The sequence below is a fragment of the Lynx canadensis genome, chromosome E3 (genome assembly GCF_007474595.2).
Source record: "Lynx canadensis isolate LIC74 chromosome E3, mLynCan4.pri.v2, whole genome shotgun sequence".
Taxonomy (NCBI): domain Eukaryota; kingdom Metazoa; phylum Chordata; class Mammalia; order Carnivora; family Felidae; genus Lynx; species Lynx canadensis.
The window spans coordinates 40,410,405-40,427,808 of record NC_044318.1 but is presented as its reverse complement, the minus strand read 5'-3'; the positions used below and the strand labels follow the sequence as shown (position 1 = coordinate 40,427,808).

The following is a 17,404-nucleotide window of genomic DNA, read 5'->3' as shown; positions in this document are numbered from 1 at the left end:
AGCGGCTGCCGAGTCCGGCCTGGCCAGGGCTGTCTGGACCGTGCCCACGTGGGTGCTGTGGATGGCCACGCGCGGCCGGTTGCGGAAGGTCTCGTGGCTCTTGTGTAAACATGTGGCGGTGCATACGCAGATGTGGAGACAACACAGACAGGCCGCGGGGGAGGTGGGGACAGACCACGCCGAGGCCCCCCCCAGCTGCCCGGCGTGGCTCTCCGGAGCAGGTGGTGGTACAGGTTGGCTCTGAAGTGCAGGGTTCAAGCCCACCACCGGCGCCTGGCTCCTGCCGTGACGTTTGTTCCGGAACTACAACGCGCACCCAGCGCAGTCGGCGTGAGGGGAGTTTGAGCGGCACGGCGGTTTTTCTGTGCGGTTCTGCCGGGAAGCACAGCACCCCTGTACAGCTGCTTCCTGCCTGCGCCCACGTCCCCCGGCGGTGGCGTCTGCCTGGACCCTCAGCACACGGAGACCCGCGTCCCCCGTGGGTGCGGCCCTTTTACCGGGCAGTTGTCAGCGGCGCCTGCAGCCGGGCGGGCCTTGTGTCCCCACGTCTCCGCCGTACGGCACGAGGGAGCAGAGGCCACCACGACCACCAGCCCCGAGCCGGCCTCTAGCCCGTCACCCGGACGTCTGTGAGGTAAGCTCGGTGACACCCTTTGTGGACCATGAGTTTCCTACCTTGTTTCGGAAATTGTTCCTGCCAGTGGTGAAATTGTTTCTTGTTGAAACGGGCACAACACCTCTGCCTCCGGGCCAAGAGAGGGTCTAGACTACCAGTCCCAGAGAACTTGTGGCCTGGGCTGCTGGCCACTCGGGGAGGGGACCACGAGGTTACCCGTTCCACCTTGGAGGAGACTCCTCGTTTCCTTGGGGAAGACGGGCCAGTGACGGTGGCTTATGGTGTGGCGGCACAGCTGGGGAGGAGCAGGGCCAGTGGATGGTCTCTCCTGGGGCAGGTGGGGTCTCTGGGACTCTGGCAGTGGCCCTGGCTGACCTCTGGCTGGCCTCACCCCCAGCCCAGCTGTCTGGGGGACCCCTGCCCCGCAGCCTCTGTGCAGTAGGGTCAGGGTTGAGACAGCAGGGGGCGTGGTGCAGCCTCGTACTCCCTCTTGACCCTGCAGCCGCGCCCCCGTTCGGGTGTGCAGGGGTCCCAGCTGGCGGGCCGTGTGCTCAGATGCAGAGGGGAGAACAGGTGGTGGGAGCCCGGCCCACGAGGACAGGCAGAGGCCCTCGGATACCCTTTCCCTGGAGGTGTCCCCACTTCCTGCCATGTGCCTGAGGCCAGTGGGTAGATCTTCCTGGGGCCCAGAGCCCCCCCACCCCCCCCAGCCTCCGACACCAATGGCCACTTCAGGATAGGATGTGAAGGTTGGTGTGATGGGTCAGGACACCCTCCCTTGGGGACTGTCTTCCGGTCCCCTCAAGGGCTGGTCCAGGCAGGACAGGGGTGAGGGGCACCCGGATCACCCAGCTGGTAGCCCGTGCCCTGCACACGCTCCTCTGTCCCCCCACCAAGGGTGGGCAGAGCCAGGGCGCCCGGGGATGAGGCTCGGCGGCTGTAACTACCGTCTGGCCAACGGCACAATGGGGTCCTGTGGGGGGCAAGCTCTGCCTCCGTCTTCCAGGCAGCGGGGTGGGTCACCAGTCCGTGCCCAGCGGCAGCAGACAAGAGCTGACCTTTCATTCTCTCCCCCCCCCCCCCCTCCAGGTGCCCAGCAGGTAGGCAGGCCTGAAACCCCGACTTGGGGTGTTACAGCTCACTGGGGCTTCTGCCCCCCAGACCCTCGTGTACACACCAGGTCAGCTCCCTGAGGACGGTGTCCCCGTGCCAGCACCCAGGACCGCACAATTGACACACAGCAGGTGCTCAATAAATACTTGTTGAGGAGATACGTAGGAGGGGCTGGAGGGGAGGCATGCAGGCTGCCCGCTGTCCCCCCAGCCCAGCCTCCTGCTCGGGCAGGGTCCTGCTCTGGTGGGCAGGGGGCAGGGTGAGTTGGTGAGGGGCCGCTGGGCTGCCCTGAGCCAGGAGGCTGGGCCCAGGCCCCGAGGAAGGGTGGTCCGGTGGACGGGGGGTGGGGTGGGGGGGTGGGCAGGGTCACATCCATGGGCAGCAGCATGATGGGGGCAGAGGTCAGGTCAGCCGGCCTGCAGTGAGGCTCCGGAGAAACGAGTCTTAGTGGCTAGAGCACAGGCCCCGCCTGGCCACGTCCAGGGCTGCCCCTGAGGGCGGGGGCCGGGAGGCCTGTCCTCCGTCACCGGCCCCCTCTGGCTGCTGACTCTTCGGTGGCATTTCCCGTGAGTCCAGCTCCCTCGGCCTCCACGACCAGCTCTTGTTAGGGTTTATGCTTGAAGTGGGCTTCCACTGGAAAAGGACAGGCGTCCGGCTGTGTCACAGCCACGCGGGAAGTGTTGGGCTTCCCCCCCCCCACCCTGCCCCCCTGCACTCACCTGCGTACTCCTGGGGCAGCATGGGTCTGTCCACGACCTTCCGAAAAGCCTCCACCCACGCCCGCTGCTCTGACTCCGTCTCACAGGCCAGCAGGAACCTGCGCTCCGGTGTCACGATGGTAATGCCGTGTGGCCAGTGGTGGCCCTGGGTGGACGGTGGGAGCCCGTCCAGCACCGTGTAGCCGCTCTCCCTGCTGCCGATGAAGACTTCCCCGCGAGCGAAGGCGTCCTGTGGGTCGGGGCCGGGCTGAGCCTCGGGGCCAAGCAGCCCAGGCCCCAGGGATGCGGCCCTCCCCTCCCGTATGTTCTCGCCGCCGCCCGTGGCCGGCAGCCCTCAGCCTGTCATCGTGGGAGAGGAAGCGTCACCCGTGAGGGCCCAGCTGACCCGGGCCAAGGCCCGTCCTTACCAGGGGATCTTTGAAGTACATGAGCCTCCGGTCGTCCATGGTGAACCAGCGCTTCCGGAAGCCTTCTGTTTGCTGTGAGAGAAACCCGGGGACTGGTCACTTAGCCTGAGGGCAGGGCCCCCAGCTGTGTCCCTTCTTCACTCGGGCCTTCTGTAGGCTTGCTGCGTCCTGTTCCGTCCGCCAGATGGTGCCCCAGGACCTTTGCACTTGTACTGTCCCACCTCTGTGCCCTCCCCTCTCCTCCCCTCCCCACCAGTTCCCCTCCTCGCTGCTCTGTGCATCTTGATCCTCCCTGGGGGCTCAGCTGGGGCTCAGCCTCAGAGTCCTGTCTGGGCCATGGGGTCACTGCGTGCGGGCCTCCAAGTGGCAGGGAAGGGGGCCCCAGGCGGGTGCACAGACAGGTACCAGATGGACGGGCAAAGGCACGAGGCAGGACCTGGCACTAGCTAGGTTGAGTGGGTAGGGCTAACCAGAGCCCCGCAGTCCTGGGTCCACGGGGCCCCTGCTTACAAAGGTTTTGGGGTCAAGATGACCCGTCAGAAGCGTGCCGAGAGCACAGTGAATCTTCGCCAAGGTGTGTCGCTGACGCTTCGACCCTGCACGGCCACCCCAGCCCCTGGAGGCTGAGACACTGGCCTCCAAGGAGGCCCCGGCGGCTCAGGTCAGCCAGTCAGACTCACCTTGGGCCCGGTTTTCTCCATGTATCCTTCTTTCAGGTAGTTCCGGGAGAGCTTTGGCACCAGCTGGGGCAGAAGACAGGCTCAGGCCTGGGCCTTCCCGGTCCCCACCACCCCCCCACCCCCCGTGTGTCCCAGCCCCTCCATCCCGCTCTCATGGCCGCTGAGCTGAAACGCCCCAGCAGAAAGGAACAGCGTCCACGGGGGCCCTCGGCCGGCCCCCCGGCCCAGCATCCCTGGCTCAGGCTGTGCCCCTCACCCCCTCCAACAGACACGAGCAGCCACCACTCACGTCGGCGTCGCTGGCCCCCGGGAACGCCACCTGCAGGTAATGGAAGCGGGCCGCGCGGAGCGCATTGAACCAGTCCACGATCTCCTGCGGGTCAGAGGCTGGTGTGGGCCTGGGCCGTGAGCTCTGCCCCCCAGACTGTGTGCTGGGCGAGGCCTGCTGGGGGGGCAGCCCTGAGTCGGCCCAGGGCGGGGGTGGTGACGTCTGAGCCGGCCGGACCCTGGCCCCGAGCTGACCCTGCCCCGGGCTCTGGGCGGCTCCTTTCCTCTCCTACGGAGCTGCGGTTACAAAGCATACACGTGGCCCAGAGGGAGGCCTGTTTGTAACCCCACCCGGGGCTGCCACCCCTCTCCTCTGAGGGAAGGAGCAAGAGGGTTGCTCTGCGGGAGGGGAGCCCCATCGCCGGGCAGGGTGGACCCCAGCCCCTGCCTCTCCTGGCCACCACGCCCCGCTCTGGGCCCCCACCCACCCGATGCTGGAATCTGCCCCAACCTCGGACGAGCCCCAACAGCTCCTGCCCCTGCCAGCACTTGGTACCCATCAGGCCGCCTCTCCCTGACCGCTGGGCAGCCCGCTCCTGCCCACGGGTCACCCTGCGCCCGCCTTGGCCACAGCCGCCCCCCTCCCTCCTCTGCCATGCCTGCCTGCTGCAGATTCCACACCCTCTAACCATCCCTGCCCCTGGGGCCGGCTCTGTCCCCTTCTGTTCTGTCCCCCACCCTCCTACACAGGACGTCCAATCCAGGCCGTGACCTCCACCTGGGCCCTGCCCACAACCCCGTTCACCCTTCCAGTGACCACTGGGCTCTCCATTTCCTCACCAGCCCCGGAGACCAGAAGGCACCGTCTCCTGCCTGCTCCCCGGCGCTGGCCTCCCACCTCACGTCAGGCCTCCCTCGGATCATTGAAACCACACAGCTGGGTGAGTCATTGGCAGTTCGGTGACACTTTCCCAGCAAACCACCGCCGTACTTCCAATAGAGGTGAAAGTCCAGAGCGTGGCCGCAGGCCCTATGGGGTCGGCCCAGCCCGTGCCCTTCCTCTCCTGCCAATCTCAGCCTTGTCAGCTTATCCAGCGTGTCCTGTGTCATCTGGCCCCAGGGACGTTGCACGTGCCATCCCAGTGTCTGTCCTCACCCTTGGGATGTGGGTCCCCTCCCCGACAGTCAGTCACTGTTTCCAGTTCTCAATGTAGGTGGGATTTTAGCCACTTGTCTCTCCTGACAAATTGTGCACCTGCTCACTGAGGGCAGAACCACGTCAGTCTTCCTTGTGTCCAGGCCTAGGGCCCGGCCCCAGCAGGTGCGCGCAACCCTCTCGGGGAAGGCACCGCTGCAGACGCGTGCTGCACGTACAGGAAGGCCCTGGTCTCAGTCTCCTGAGGAGAGAGAGGGTGGAAACTTCTGGGTGAAACTGAAGACTGGCTCACACGCCTTGAGCCACGTCCCTCCTACAACCTGTTAATAGCACGTAACCTTGTGTGCAATCTTCCAAAACCAGATGAGGAAGTAGAAAACTTGAACATGCCAGCGACTAGTAACGCAACGGAATCAGTGATCAGAGATCTCAAAGCGCACAAAATTACAGGACCGGACGGCTTCACCGGTGAATTCTACCGAATGTTTAAAGAAGAGTTAATACCGGTTCTCAAATTACTGCAAAAGATAGAAGTAAAGCTTCCAGATTTGTTCTGTGAGGCCAGCATTACCCAGATAGCAAACCAAACACAGCCAATATCAGGCCAAGAGCTCTGAGAAACAGATACGGAAATCCTCAACCAAGTACCAGCAAATCGAATCCAGTGATCATTCGCCTTGGTCAAGTGGGTTTATTCCAGGGATGCCAGCGTGACTCAGCAGTCACAAACCAACACGGTTTGTCACGTCAACAAAACAAAGGATAAAAATCGCATGATCGTTTCACCAGATGCAGAAAAAGCAAAGGAAAGCTTTTGACAAAGTACGGTGTCTGTTCACGATAGAAACGAAGGGTTAGAGGGGACGTGTGTCAACATGATAAAGTCCTTATTACGGGACAGACCTGCAGCTGGGGAAACAGAGCTGCTCCTCTGAGATCAGACAGTAACTCGAAGCTGCACGGAGAAACAAAGGTCTCGGGAAAGGGAAGTGTTGGGGCAGTTGCAAAAGCTAGTGTTACTGTAACGACGGGCTGTAACTATACGTTGTGTTCTTCACATGACTTAAGACTAAGGCTTTGAGAGAAACAAATAGTAATTAAAAGCTACTCTTAACTGTAACTGGTTTGTAATTACATATCTTGTTTTATATGTAAGTTAGGAGATAGAGCATTTAAAAGGATGATTATTTATGCCTCAGGGCACACGGTGTACCAAGAGGTAAGACCGTGGCATCTGCAGCCACGGGGTGTGGTCCAGGCCGAGTGAAGGAGCAGTTTCTGCGCGTTCCTGAAGTTCAGCTACTATAAATTGGATCCAGGAGGTTATAGATTTCGGATGTTAGATGGAATCCCCATGGCAACCACAAAGAGCCACAGAACATACACAAAAGGGAACCGGGAGGGACTTTCAACACTCGACTACAGAAGCTCAACACGAGAGAGGACAGGGACGCGGGAAGTGAGGGACAGCAAAGCCGTAGGCCACACACAACGGGACGAGCGCGAGCCAGACGGCAGGCCGTCCTCATCCACGTCCACGGGAAAGGTGAACGCGGGAAGTTCTGGGATCCACAGACCGGGAACGGCGGGCTGGATGACAGCCCGTGGTCCAGCCACGTGCCGTCTGCGGGAGGCTCGGCCGAGGTCGAGACACAACAGGGTGGCGGTCAAAGGCGGGAAAGGAGATTCGTGCACACAGCCGCCAGGAGGCTGGAGCGTCTCGCGGACACCAGACAAACAGACTCGAAGTCAGAGCAAGGTCCCAAGGGACAAAGAAGGACGTTGCACGTTACTAAGTCCTCGGTGCGGCCAGAAGACGTGACACACACTCACGCCTCGTGCCGCACCGTCACGACCTACGAAGCAAAACCCGGCGGAGGTGAAGGGAGAAACAGCCTCGAATAGCACACGGGGGGCTCGACACCGCGCTCGCGGTAACGGACGGCCAAGTCCGACACGGGAAACGAGGACTTCACACAAACGACCAGATCCAACCACACGCGCCGGCCGACCGGGGCGCGTTCTGGCCTGGTGCCCACGGGACGCGGCACGGGACCGACCCCACGTGAGGCCGCCTATCGGTCTCCTACGAGGTGTCCTCTCTGGCCGCGACAGGGCGGATGCAGTTAGAAGTCAACACAAGGAAAAGTGGAACGTTCACGACTTCGTGGAAGCAACGCACTTTTACGAAACGACCAGTGGACCAAAGAAGAAGCCGCAAGGGAGGTGAGCAGACACTTGGAGGTGGGGGAAGACGAAACACCACAAAACACGGGATGCAGCCAAGCGTGCCAAAGGCGGGTCTGGCGCCGCAAACGCCGCCGTTAAAGCACAAGGAAGGGGTCCGGTCCGCGACCTAACGGACAACGGAAGGAAGCCGACAAAGAAGAACAAACCAGACCCAAGGCCGGCACGAGGGAGGGGAGACTGGAGCGAGCTTGACGACGGAGGGAGTAGAAACGCAGGAGAGAAAGTCAACGAAACCGACAAGAGCCGGCTCTTCGACAGGAACGGCAGTTGGCGAGCCTTGAGCCGGACGGACTAAGAAACACACTCGGGCCACTAAAATCAGACTCAAAAGCGGGGACACTGCCACCAGAAATCAAAGGGTCCGGAGACAGCGCTGTGAGCAAGGTCGCCGACGACGGGGGAACCAAGATGAAGTGGATAAATCCCTGGACGCGGAAAGGCCGCCAAGACGAACCCGTGAAGAAATGCACGGTGTGCACGGGCCGGTAAACGAGTCAGGAGCCCCCCTCAGGAATCAACACTTGCCAGCAAAGAGGGGCGCCTGGGCAGCTCAGTATGTTAAGCGTCTGACCTGATTTTGGCTCAGGTCATGATCTCACGGTTTGTTAGATCAAGCCCCGCATCGGGCTCTGAGCGGAGTCTGGAGCCTGCTTGGGATTCTTTTTCTCTCCCCCTCTCTCTCTGCCCCTCCCCTGTTCACTCACTCTGTCTATCAAAGTAAATAAACATTTTTAAAAGTTTCCAACAAAGAAAAACCCTGGTCCTGATGGCCTCACTGATGTTCCACCAAACATTTCAAGGATAACCCACACCAGTCCTTCTCAAACGTCTCCAAAAAAATTGCAGAGGAGGGAACACTTGCTAACTCCTAGGCAGCCAGTGCAACCCTGATTACCAAAGCCAGACAAAAATAGAAGATGACCACAGAGCAATATCCCATGTGAACACTGACGCAAAAACCCTCCACCACATACCAGCAAACAATTCAGCACATTTAAGGGTTATACGTCACGACCGAGTGCGATTTATTCCTGAAATGCAAGGAATTTTCAACAAATCAACGAATGTAATACATTGTATTAACAGAGTAAAGGAAGAGGAAACCACATCACCACCTCAGTTGGTGGATAAAATGCATCTGCCAGAATTCGTACAGAATCTCTGGGAACCTGAGTCATAACAGTTCTAAAAAACAAACGTGGAAGAGTCACACTTCTAATTTCAGCATTTATTGCAAAGCCACAGCAATCCAAATTACCTGGCACACAGACCAATGGGACGGAACTGAGAGCCCAGGGAGCAGTTACGTTATCTTTTGAGAAAGGGCGCCACCACCATCCGACGGGGGAAAGGACGGTCTTTTCAACCAAGTGTTGGGAAAAGTGGACGTCGTCATGAAGAAGAATGAGGTTGGACCCTTACCTCACACCACACACAAAAATGAACTCCAAGTGGATCGAGGACAAGGTAAGACTGGTCACTACAAATCTTAGAAGAAAACACAGGGCAGAAGCTTCGTGGCGTTGGACACGGCCGTGATCGTGCTGACGTGACCCCAAAGGCACAGGCGGCAAGAGACAAGTTGGACTTTTTGCAAATTGTGAACTTGCGTCCTTCAAATGACACTATCCACAGAGTAACAGGGACCCACAGGTGGGAGAATGTTTTCAGATCACCTATCTGATAAGGGCGTCACATCCAGAACATACAGAAAATCGACATCTCGGCAACAGACCCCCCCACCTCAGTCCCAAACGGGCAAAATGGGAACCGAGTACACATTTCTCCAGACACAACGTGCAGGTGCCCCTCCCCCCGAGCAGCGTCACGCATCATCAGGGAGACGCGGGTCAAAACCGCTGTGATCCGGCCCCTCACACGTCACAACGGCCAGAATCAGAAACCAGAAGCCGGTGCTGGCGAGGACGCAGAGAAACGAGCCGCGTGCCCTGCTTACGGCGATGCCAAGTGGTGCCGCTGCCATGGAAACCAGTGTGGTGGTTCCTCAAAAAACGAAACGGTGACCCCGCGATCCCACAGTTCCCCTCCCGGCTGTATAATCACAAACACTGGACGCGGGGTCTCAGGTGTTGGTACCTCGACGTTCACAGCAATAGCGTTCACGGCCACCGGCAGGTGCCACCCAAGGGTCTGTCGGAGGAGGAGGGGATAAACCACAGGTGGTCCATCCACACGACCCCTCGGCCTCGGAAAGGAAGGAAGGAAGGACACCCGCTACCATGTGGACAGCCCTGAGGTTGTGGTGCTGAGTGACTCGAGCCAGACGCAGGCGCACACGACACTGGGATCCACTCACACGAGGTCCTGCGGTGGTCAGACTCACAGAGCAGACGGCGGGGCAGGGGGGCCGGGTCAGGGTCACTATGGGGAGATGGGACGTTCTGGAGACAGATTTGGGGGGCCGGCTTCACAACAACGAATGTACCTAATACCCCGGAAGCAAATGCTTAAACATTGTGAGAATGTGCATTTTAGCGCAATAAAAGGAGAAAAGGCTGTTGACAGGGGGTTGCCAGGTGCTTGTGTCTGAAGCCTCACAGACACGTTTTGCCCTTGAAACCACGGGCACGTGGTCTGGAGCCAAAGGTGGGACAAAATCCAAAGAACAATGACGAGAATTCCCCCAGTGGCCAAAAGGACAGACCCCGAGGTGTTTGCAGGGAGCTCCCTCCACCCTCACGCTGCAGAGGTGCGGGGTGGGAGGCAGGGGGGACGGCCACGGAGCAGGACGCTGCGCACACGCCCCCAGACCGTGGCCCTCTTCCATGTGGGCCCCTCCGGGTCCCGTCCCCCACGAGGGCCCAGCTGGCTCCGCGCTCGCCGTGGGGGCGGGGCTCTCCCGAGACGAGGGCAGCCCGGCACCCACCTTCCCGTCCTCGTGGTAGACAAAGATGTTGCGGGTGCTGTTGTCCTTCAGGTAGGTGATCTGCAGGCCGTGGGGGTGGCCGATCTTGGCCGGCTGGAAGGTGGCGTTCAGATGTTCGATCTTCATGACGGCCTTGGGCTCCTTGGCCTGGAAGCAAGGCCGTGCCTTAGCTCCGGGTGGGCGGGGGAGCGGGCAGTGCGGTCCTGTGGGCGCTGGCTGTGCTCTGTGGCTTCGGGCAAGGTGCTTACCCTCTCTGGACCTGGTTTCCCTGACCCGTAAGCCAACGGCAACCGGCGCTCGGCACCTAGGTGGGCCCTCCTCTGCTCCTTTGGCACTGAGCGCCTCTGTCCCGTGTGCCCCCTGCCCAAGGCCGGGCTCGGTCCCCCACACCGCTCCCGTCCCGCCAGCCTGGCTTTCCTCTATGCCTGGGGGGGCCGGCAACCGTACCCTCGGCTCTTTGTGTCACGGGGCCACGTTCTGATCTGGAACTGGTCTGGGTGGGGGCAGGGCTCGACCTGCCCCTCCCCTGCTCGCTGCCCGGGCGTGCCCAGCAGGGAAGGGCTCGCTGGTTCTGTTCCTGGCATTGCCAACCCAGGCCTGGCCCCAGGGAAGACTGAGGTGGACGGGGGCGGGGGGAGGGGGGCGGGCATCCCCATCCCCATCCCCACGGGACGGGCAGTGTGGCTTCCGGGAACTGCGTGCGGGCAGCTGGGGACCACGTGCAGCCACGACAGACCCTGGGCCCAGCTCACGTCATTTCTGTTGAAATACTTCAGGGACCCCTCTCGCTCAGTCAGCACAAACTTCCGGCTTAGAAACTGCCCGTTGTCCCGGCCTCGCTTCCAGAGGGAGCCTTCTCGGTATCCTGGGGGGAGAGAGGGCAAGGGTCAGAGGGTCAGAGTGGACCACAGTCAAGGCCATCGTCCTGGCCCGCACAGACATGGTCCCGCCCCTCGCCAGGAGACCCGTCAGCCTCTGGGCCGGGAAGCTGGGTGCGCGCGGGCCAGACGGGCCCACGGTGCAGGGGCCCGAGACCACCCCTCCCCAGCACGCTGACCGCTGCTGCCTGCCGTTGGGGCCATTTTTCCTTTTTCTTCCTGGAGGCATAATAAACACACACGGAAGGGGTGCGGTGCGGCCCCGTGCGCAGGCCCACGGGCCCCTGTGGGGCCGCCCGCGCCGGGCAGCCCCGAGGTACCCACCGCGGAGTCCTCGGGACCGCAGGCGTGAGGGGGTTCTGGGGATGGGCGAGCGCCCTGCATCGTCCAGAGGGCCCGAGGTCATCGCGAGGGTCCTTGCACGCGGACGACCACGGAGATGCGGGAGCGGACCTGCCCTGGCCTTCTCTCCGGCCCCCGGACCCAGGCTGCGGCCCTCCCCTCCGGATCCGCGGGACCGCCAGTCTGTGTCGCCCTGAGGCACGCGAGTTTGGGCCGGCCGCTGCGGCAGCTTTTGGAAGGGAACGCTGCCCCCTCCCGTGCACGCTCCTGCCCCCAGACGCCCCCTTCTCATTCGTTCCTGCCTCGCTCCCGTTGACTTCGCCTGTTCCAAGACCCGAAGACCTGCTCCGGCGCCCGGCTGTGCCTTCCCCCGACAGCGCGCGTGCGGCCCGTGTGCGGCTCCTTCCTTTTTGCTGGGTGGGGCCCACCCGGTGCGACCGCGGCCCCGGGCGCCTGCCGTCCTCGGGCGCGTTCCACGGCGGGGCTGCCGGCTGCGGTCAGGGCTTGTGGGTTCCGGGACGAATCGCCCCACGGTTCCACCTGTTCTGCCCCGGGTGCGGGGGGCTCCCTGGGGCTCACGTCCGGCCGCCCACCTGGGCCGTCAGCCCCGCGCGGGGCCGTCTGAGGCCGGTCCAGGACGGGAGGAGGAGGCGGCCGGGCCCGGGGCCGCTCGTGCCGGCCCCTCACCCCGCTCAGTACCCCCCCCGGAGCCCGACAGCCCTGGCCGCCTCGGGTTTCGGATGCCACCTCCAGGCCCTGACCCCACCGCGCCTCCCCTCTGCGGCCCCGGCAGCCCCCTCCCGGACACCACGGAGACCGGGGCTATTTTCTCTGCTCTAGAGACACGTGGCCATAAAAAGGCGGCAGCCTGGCGTCGGGGAGGGGGCAGCTGGTGCCGCTCAGTCTGTCCCGGGACTGAGTGCCAAACGGGGCCTCTCCTCTCCCCTCCCCCACCCCCACCCCCCCCTCCCCCCCCGACTCGGAGGCTCCTGCATACGGCACCAGCAGGCACCTCCCCACCACCATGTCCCCAGGCCCACACCGGGCCCTACCTTGAATGTCTGTTGACTAAACGAACACCCACCCAGGGCAAAGCTGCAAATGCACTTGCCTCCCCGGGTCTTTGTGAGCAAGCGTCCACACCGGGAAGTGCAGAACACAGGTTCTGCCCGGCAGGTGGGCCCCCACACCTGCAAGGACGGTCCCCACCAGCATCTCCGGCTGGGCCCCCGACACACACGGCCCCATTCGGTCCCCAGAAAGCCCTCCGCGCTGTTATCCTCGTGCAGGAGGGGAAACAGGCCCAGAGGCATGGAGCGCTGGCTGACCTTCGGCTCGGGGCTGTGGCTCCCGGCGCAGCAGGACCCCCCGCGGCCCGGCCCGCCCTCTCGCCTTGCCCGCCGGGCCCAGCAGGTGGGCAGCAGCGCCCGCGACCCACACTCCCGCAGGCCCAGGCCCTACTGGAAGGGTGGGGGGGGGGGGGGTGGCAAGCACGGGCCCCAAACCGCTCTGGCTCCCGGGCCACGTGGGTCCCGACGGCCAGCCGCCAGGAGGCCTAATTCCAACAGCGGCAGTATTTTCGGACGGGCGCTGGCCGGGGTCCCCGACTGGCCCCAGCAGCAGGACGCCTTGGCCCGGAGCCCGAAGCCAGCGGCCGGCCGTGTTCACACCCGGCCCTGCCGTGGGGTAGGCCTGCCCAGCCCTGGCCGGGGAAGGACGCCCGCCCCCCACACCCGGGGCCACACCCCGGGGTTCTAGCCCCCTGCAGACTCCGGGGCTCCTGGCCATCGTGTCGCACGCCTACACAGCCTGGGGTGTCTCGATGCCCCACCCTTCCCCACACCCCTGCCAGAGGGGTCTCTCCAGGCGGCACGGGGCCCAGGGTGCCCTGCGGACGCGCACTCCCGGAGCTGGGCTGAGCGGGGAGACTGCTTACTCCCCAGGGCTGACCAGCCCCGGGGCAGAGGCCAGGTGGTTCAGTCAGCATTTACTAAGCGCCTACTGTGTGCCGGGCCCCACCACCCCCTGGGAAGCCAGACTGGCCAGCGCACCTCCTGGCGCCACTCGCTGCCTCTCCCCAGAAGCCCCGCGTGGAGTGCCAGGAGGACGTGCGGGGAGAAGGTGCCGGGCCCCCAGGGGACAGTGCTGCTCACCCCCCGGGGCGGCCCCGAGCAAACCAGAGGAACGGACCGTCCCCGTCCCCAGGGCGGGCCGGCGCCCGGGCTGGACGTGCGGGGAGAAGGTGCTGGGCCCCGCCTCGGCGCAGGGGCTGCAGAGGAACCGCCACGCGCTTGTCACACGACGCAGAGAGACGGCAACCACATTCCCGTGAAAGCCTCAGCACAACGCTCGCGGCGGCTGCAACCGGACACAAGCTGGGGACTCGTCCGCGCACAAGACACTTTTCTGCAACGGGAAGGAGCGCCGGGGACGGGCGCAGCGCGGGCCAGGTCGGGCGTGTCACGCCACACTCCAGAGGTGCCACGTCACTGGCCCCACGTAGTGACTCCAGGGCAGAGCGGGGGCCGGGAGGGGAGGCCAGGCGATGGCCCTCAGGGTCCCGGTTGATTGGGAGTGTCCCGTATCTGCCTTTGTCACGGCTCACAGAACTGTCCCCTTCACGGGCACGGAGTTTATACATGGATTGTATCTTTGATTTCTTGACCGGAGCCGGGACACGTGGCTTCCCGTGCCCAGACCCGGGGCGGCCCTCCCAGGACGGGAGACGCCCGGTGGAGAGGTGCTCTCTGGGCACAGAGACAGGGCCCGGGGAGGCACTGGGGAATCGGAGGCCCATGGCGGCCTCCTCCCGAGAAGGGCCAAGACCTGGTTCCCGGCCTGTAAGTTCTAGACCCTGAGAGGTTGACACAGGGTCCCAGGCCTGGCCTCCCTGGCCCCCCTCTCCCTGCTGCCCCAGCCAGCCCCCCAGGCTCCCCGCCTGCTCCCGCAGCCCTGCCCGCCCCGCTGGGGGACCAGCACAGCCCTCCGCGTGGCCAACTCCACACGCCGCACACGCCGATCCCCATGCACAACACAGTCGAGGGAGCAGCCAACGGTCCCGAGCCCCGTGGGGGCCCGCTCGCATCCACGTCGGTGCGGGGGTGAGGGGCCCGTCAGCCTGCCCCCTCCCAGACAGACCCCCCCGAGCACCTTCACTCTACGCGACCCCACCAGCCACCACCCCAGGGATGCCTCAGGCCCACTGGCTGCCCCGCATGCGACGCCATTTGATGCTTAACGACGACCCCATGCTGAGCACTGTGTCCTCCCCGCTACACAGATGGGGAAACCGAGGCACGGGGGGATGGGCTCTGTCACACAGGGAGCCCCTGGGCCATCCTGTGACAGCGAGGACAAAGGCGGGGCAGGGGGCAAACTCGGGACCGGCCCCGCTTTGCACAGACAGGAGGGGACACAGGGAGATGGGGCGAACCACCCCCCGCCCCCAGCCCCGGCAGGACGGGGTCCGAAGCCTAGGCAGGAAGTGCTGTGTCTGTCGGTGACTGGGGGCGGCCTGGGCAGCCAGGCCCTCTGGACAACAGGGGCATTGTCCTCCCGGTGAAAGGCGGCCATTGAGGCCCTGGCTCGAGGCGGGGCACAGGGCGGGGAGGCAGCCGTCACCAGGGTCACCCCTGCGAGCTGGGCGGGGCAGGTGGAGACACCCTATCTCTACGCACCCGCGACCTTGCCCAAGGGCGGGAGCGCTCAGCCTGGTGCCTGTCTGTCCAGGGTCCATCCGGAGCCCGGGCCGTGTGGCCGCCCCTCGCCCCTCGCCCCAGGCACCAGGCGGTGCCTGGGCCTGCGCGTGACCCGGCGGGAGCCCAGGGCCCACTCCACACCTGGCGACCACAGGGCACATACGAACTACCCCGTTCTCGGCGGCCCCACCGAGTCCCCACAGCCCTACGATGCCCGAAGGCGCCACCAGCTTCTCCGTCTTCCCTGCAGGCCGTGACCTTGACATCTTCGAAGAGTGCTGGTCAGCTCTTCGGGTCAGGGCCCCTCACGCAGGTCTGTCTGGGGTCTCCCTGAGGCGGAGCAGAGGCTTTACGTCTTTGGCCAGAAGGCCACGGAAGCCACGCTGCCCGTGCACCGGGGCCCCGTCCAGCCTGGTTGCCGCGGGTTAGGCGGGTCCAGCGCTTCTCTGCCAGTGACACCCTTTCCCTCTGTCCTAATCCGAGTCTACGGGAAGACGCTGGGGGACGTGCCAGCCCCGCCCCTCCTCCAGCCCCCGTGGGTTTCAGCCCCGCCGTGGGCCCGTCCACACCTGCTCCGCCGGGAGTCCGCCCGGGGCCCGTCCCTCCGTGGGCTCACGGGCGTCGCTTCCCCTGTGGCACCTTTGGCGCCCACGTCCCCTCACACAACTGTGCCGAGCCCTTCCTCCCGGGCCACGTGTGGTGGTCACCGGCCGGCCCCACCGCCTACTGGGGGCGCAGGCTCCCGCCACGGCCCCTCCGAGCTGCAGGGCGGCCACGGCTTTGCCTCTGCTGTGCCCGGGCCTCACCGGGCTCCCGGGGCTGGAGGCCTCCCCGAGCCCCGCGTCTCCCTCCCTCCCCCTCCGAGGGGCCCGGCTAAAACTGCATTCGGGTGGCCAGTGGGTGTGTCAGCCCCCGGGCCCGAGAAAGTGCTCTTATGGCAGGAAGTGCTCCCGGGAACCCCCTGGTGCTCCCTCATGGGACTGGGGGAGGGGCGCCGACGAGGAACCACAGGGCCGGGACTCCTCAGTGGTGCCGGCCCCCCAGGTGCCCCTGCCCCTACCCCCTGGACGCCGCCTGGGGTGGGGGGCCGCTACCTCCGTCTCAGCAGAGCGCTGCGCGGGCTTGGGGTCTTGGGCAACCCGGCCAGCCGGGCACCGGAAGCTGCGGGGCCTGGGTGCCCCTGGAGGCCCCCGCCTGGGAGACCCAGGAGGGCACGTGTGGGGCACTGGGGAGGCCTCTGTGGTGAGCGGGTGAGATCCAGAGGCCGTGTGGGGCCGTGGTTCCGGCTCCTCTGGGTCCCAGGCTTGTGGGGGGGTCGGTCCCCGAGGCCGACCTCTGAGGCCCGTGCACCAGCACCTCCCACGTGACTTGGAGCGTGGCCTTGCCCCGAGGGGGGGCCCTGGTGAGGACCCGGGCGGGGCTGCACACGGCCCGCGTGGGCCCTGGAATCGGGACGCCAGCGCCCTCCGCCAGCCCCACGGGGTCCGGTGGAGAGGCGACCGTCCTGCACGGCTGTGGCCTTGTGGGGCCACGGGCTCGGGGCCGCTGGCGTGTCCCTCCTGAGGACCCCCTGCTCCTGGCCTGTCTCACACACGCACGAGATGCTGGGGACGCTTCCGAGGGGAACGGTGGTGGCAGCAGCTTGGGGGAACGGGTTCTAACAGGCAGAGAGGACTCCCGGCTGGGCCCCGCGGCCGCGGTGGGAGGCAACAGGGGGGACCTGGCCCTCGTGGGACCTCAGCGCCTGGGATGGACCCACGCACTCCGGCCGTGGACCGGTCTGGTGCCCGCACCCCTCACTTCCGGAACCCAGCAGGGCCGCTCCCATCACCCCTGCCCATCTTCCGGCCCTGGCCCCGGCCCCGCCCAGGCCGAGTCCGTCACTACCCTCCCACCAGCACCTGGTCACCCTTCGGGTGCCCGCCGCGGCCCCGAGGCGCCAGCCCCGTCGGAGCTGTGCCGTGGGTGACCATGGGGTCTGAGCACCGGGGCCGCCCAGCTCAGTGTCAGGAGGACCGGACACGGGCCAGACCAGTTAGGCCTGCCAGCGCCTCGGACAGGGAGGGGAGACACAGAGACAGGCAGGGACAGAGAGATAAGGACAGAGAGAGAGACACACAGAGGGACACGCGCGGTCTTACCTGCGGAGTACGGCTCCTGCTTCTCCGGGTGGTGAACTCCAGCCGTTCGTACTTGGCCCGGATCCACTGCTCCCGCAGGAGCCTGGGGAGGGAGGGCAGAGTAAGCCCCGGGCCGAGCGGGCCCGCGGCGCGTGGGGGCTCCTGGCACCCCACGGACACGCGGCCACTGAGCGCGTGCGTGTCCACCGCTTGCAGACGGCAGGGCCGAAGGGCCGCCCGCTTTGATTTTTAAAATCATTTGCTGATCAGA

General features: G+C 64.7%; 1 protein-coding gene across 1 annotated transcript in view; it reads right to left on the bottom strand.

The window, feature by feature from the left end:
• Nucleotides 1-2,008: 2,008 nt before the first annotated feature.
• Nucleotides 2,009-17,404, bottom strand: part of ADAP1 (ArfGAP with dual PH domains 1) — a 51,483-nt gene continuing 36,087 nt past the window's right edge. The window contains 9 exon segments of the mRNA XM_030301580.1: nucleotides 2,009-2,362; nucleotides 2,449-2,677; nucleotides 2,856-2,927; nucleotides 3,536-3,598; nucleotides 3,825-3,908; nucleotides 10,096-10,242; nucleotides 10,848-10,960; nucleotides 17,155-17,187; nucleotides 17,190-17,236. Of these exon segments, the coding sequence (XP_030157440.1) occupies nucleotides 2,334-2,362; nucleotides 2,449-2,677; nucleotides 2,856-2,927; nucleotides 3,536-3,598; nucleotides 3,825-3,908; nucleotides 10,096-10,242; nucleotides 10,848-10,960; nucleotides 17,155-17,187; nucleotides 17,190-17,236 (817 nt within the window). The 3' untranslated portion in view covers nucleotides 2,009-2,333.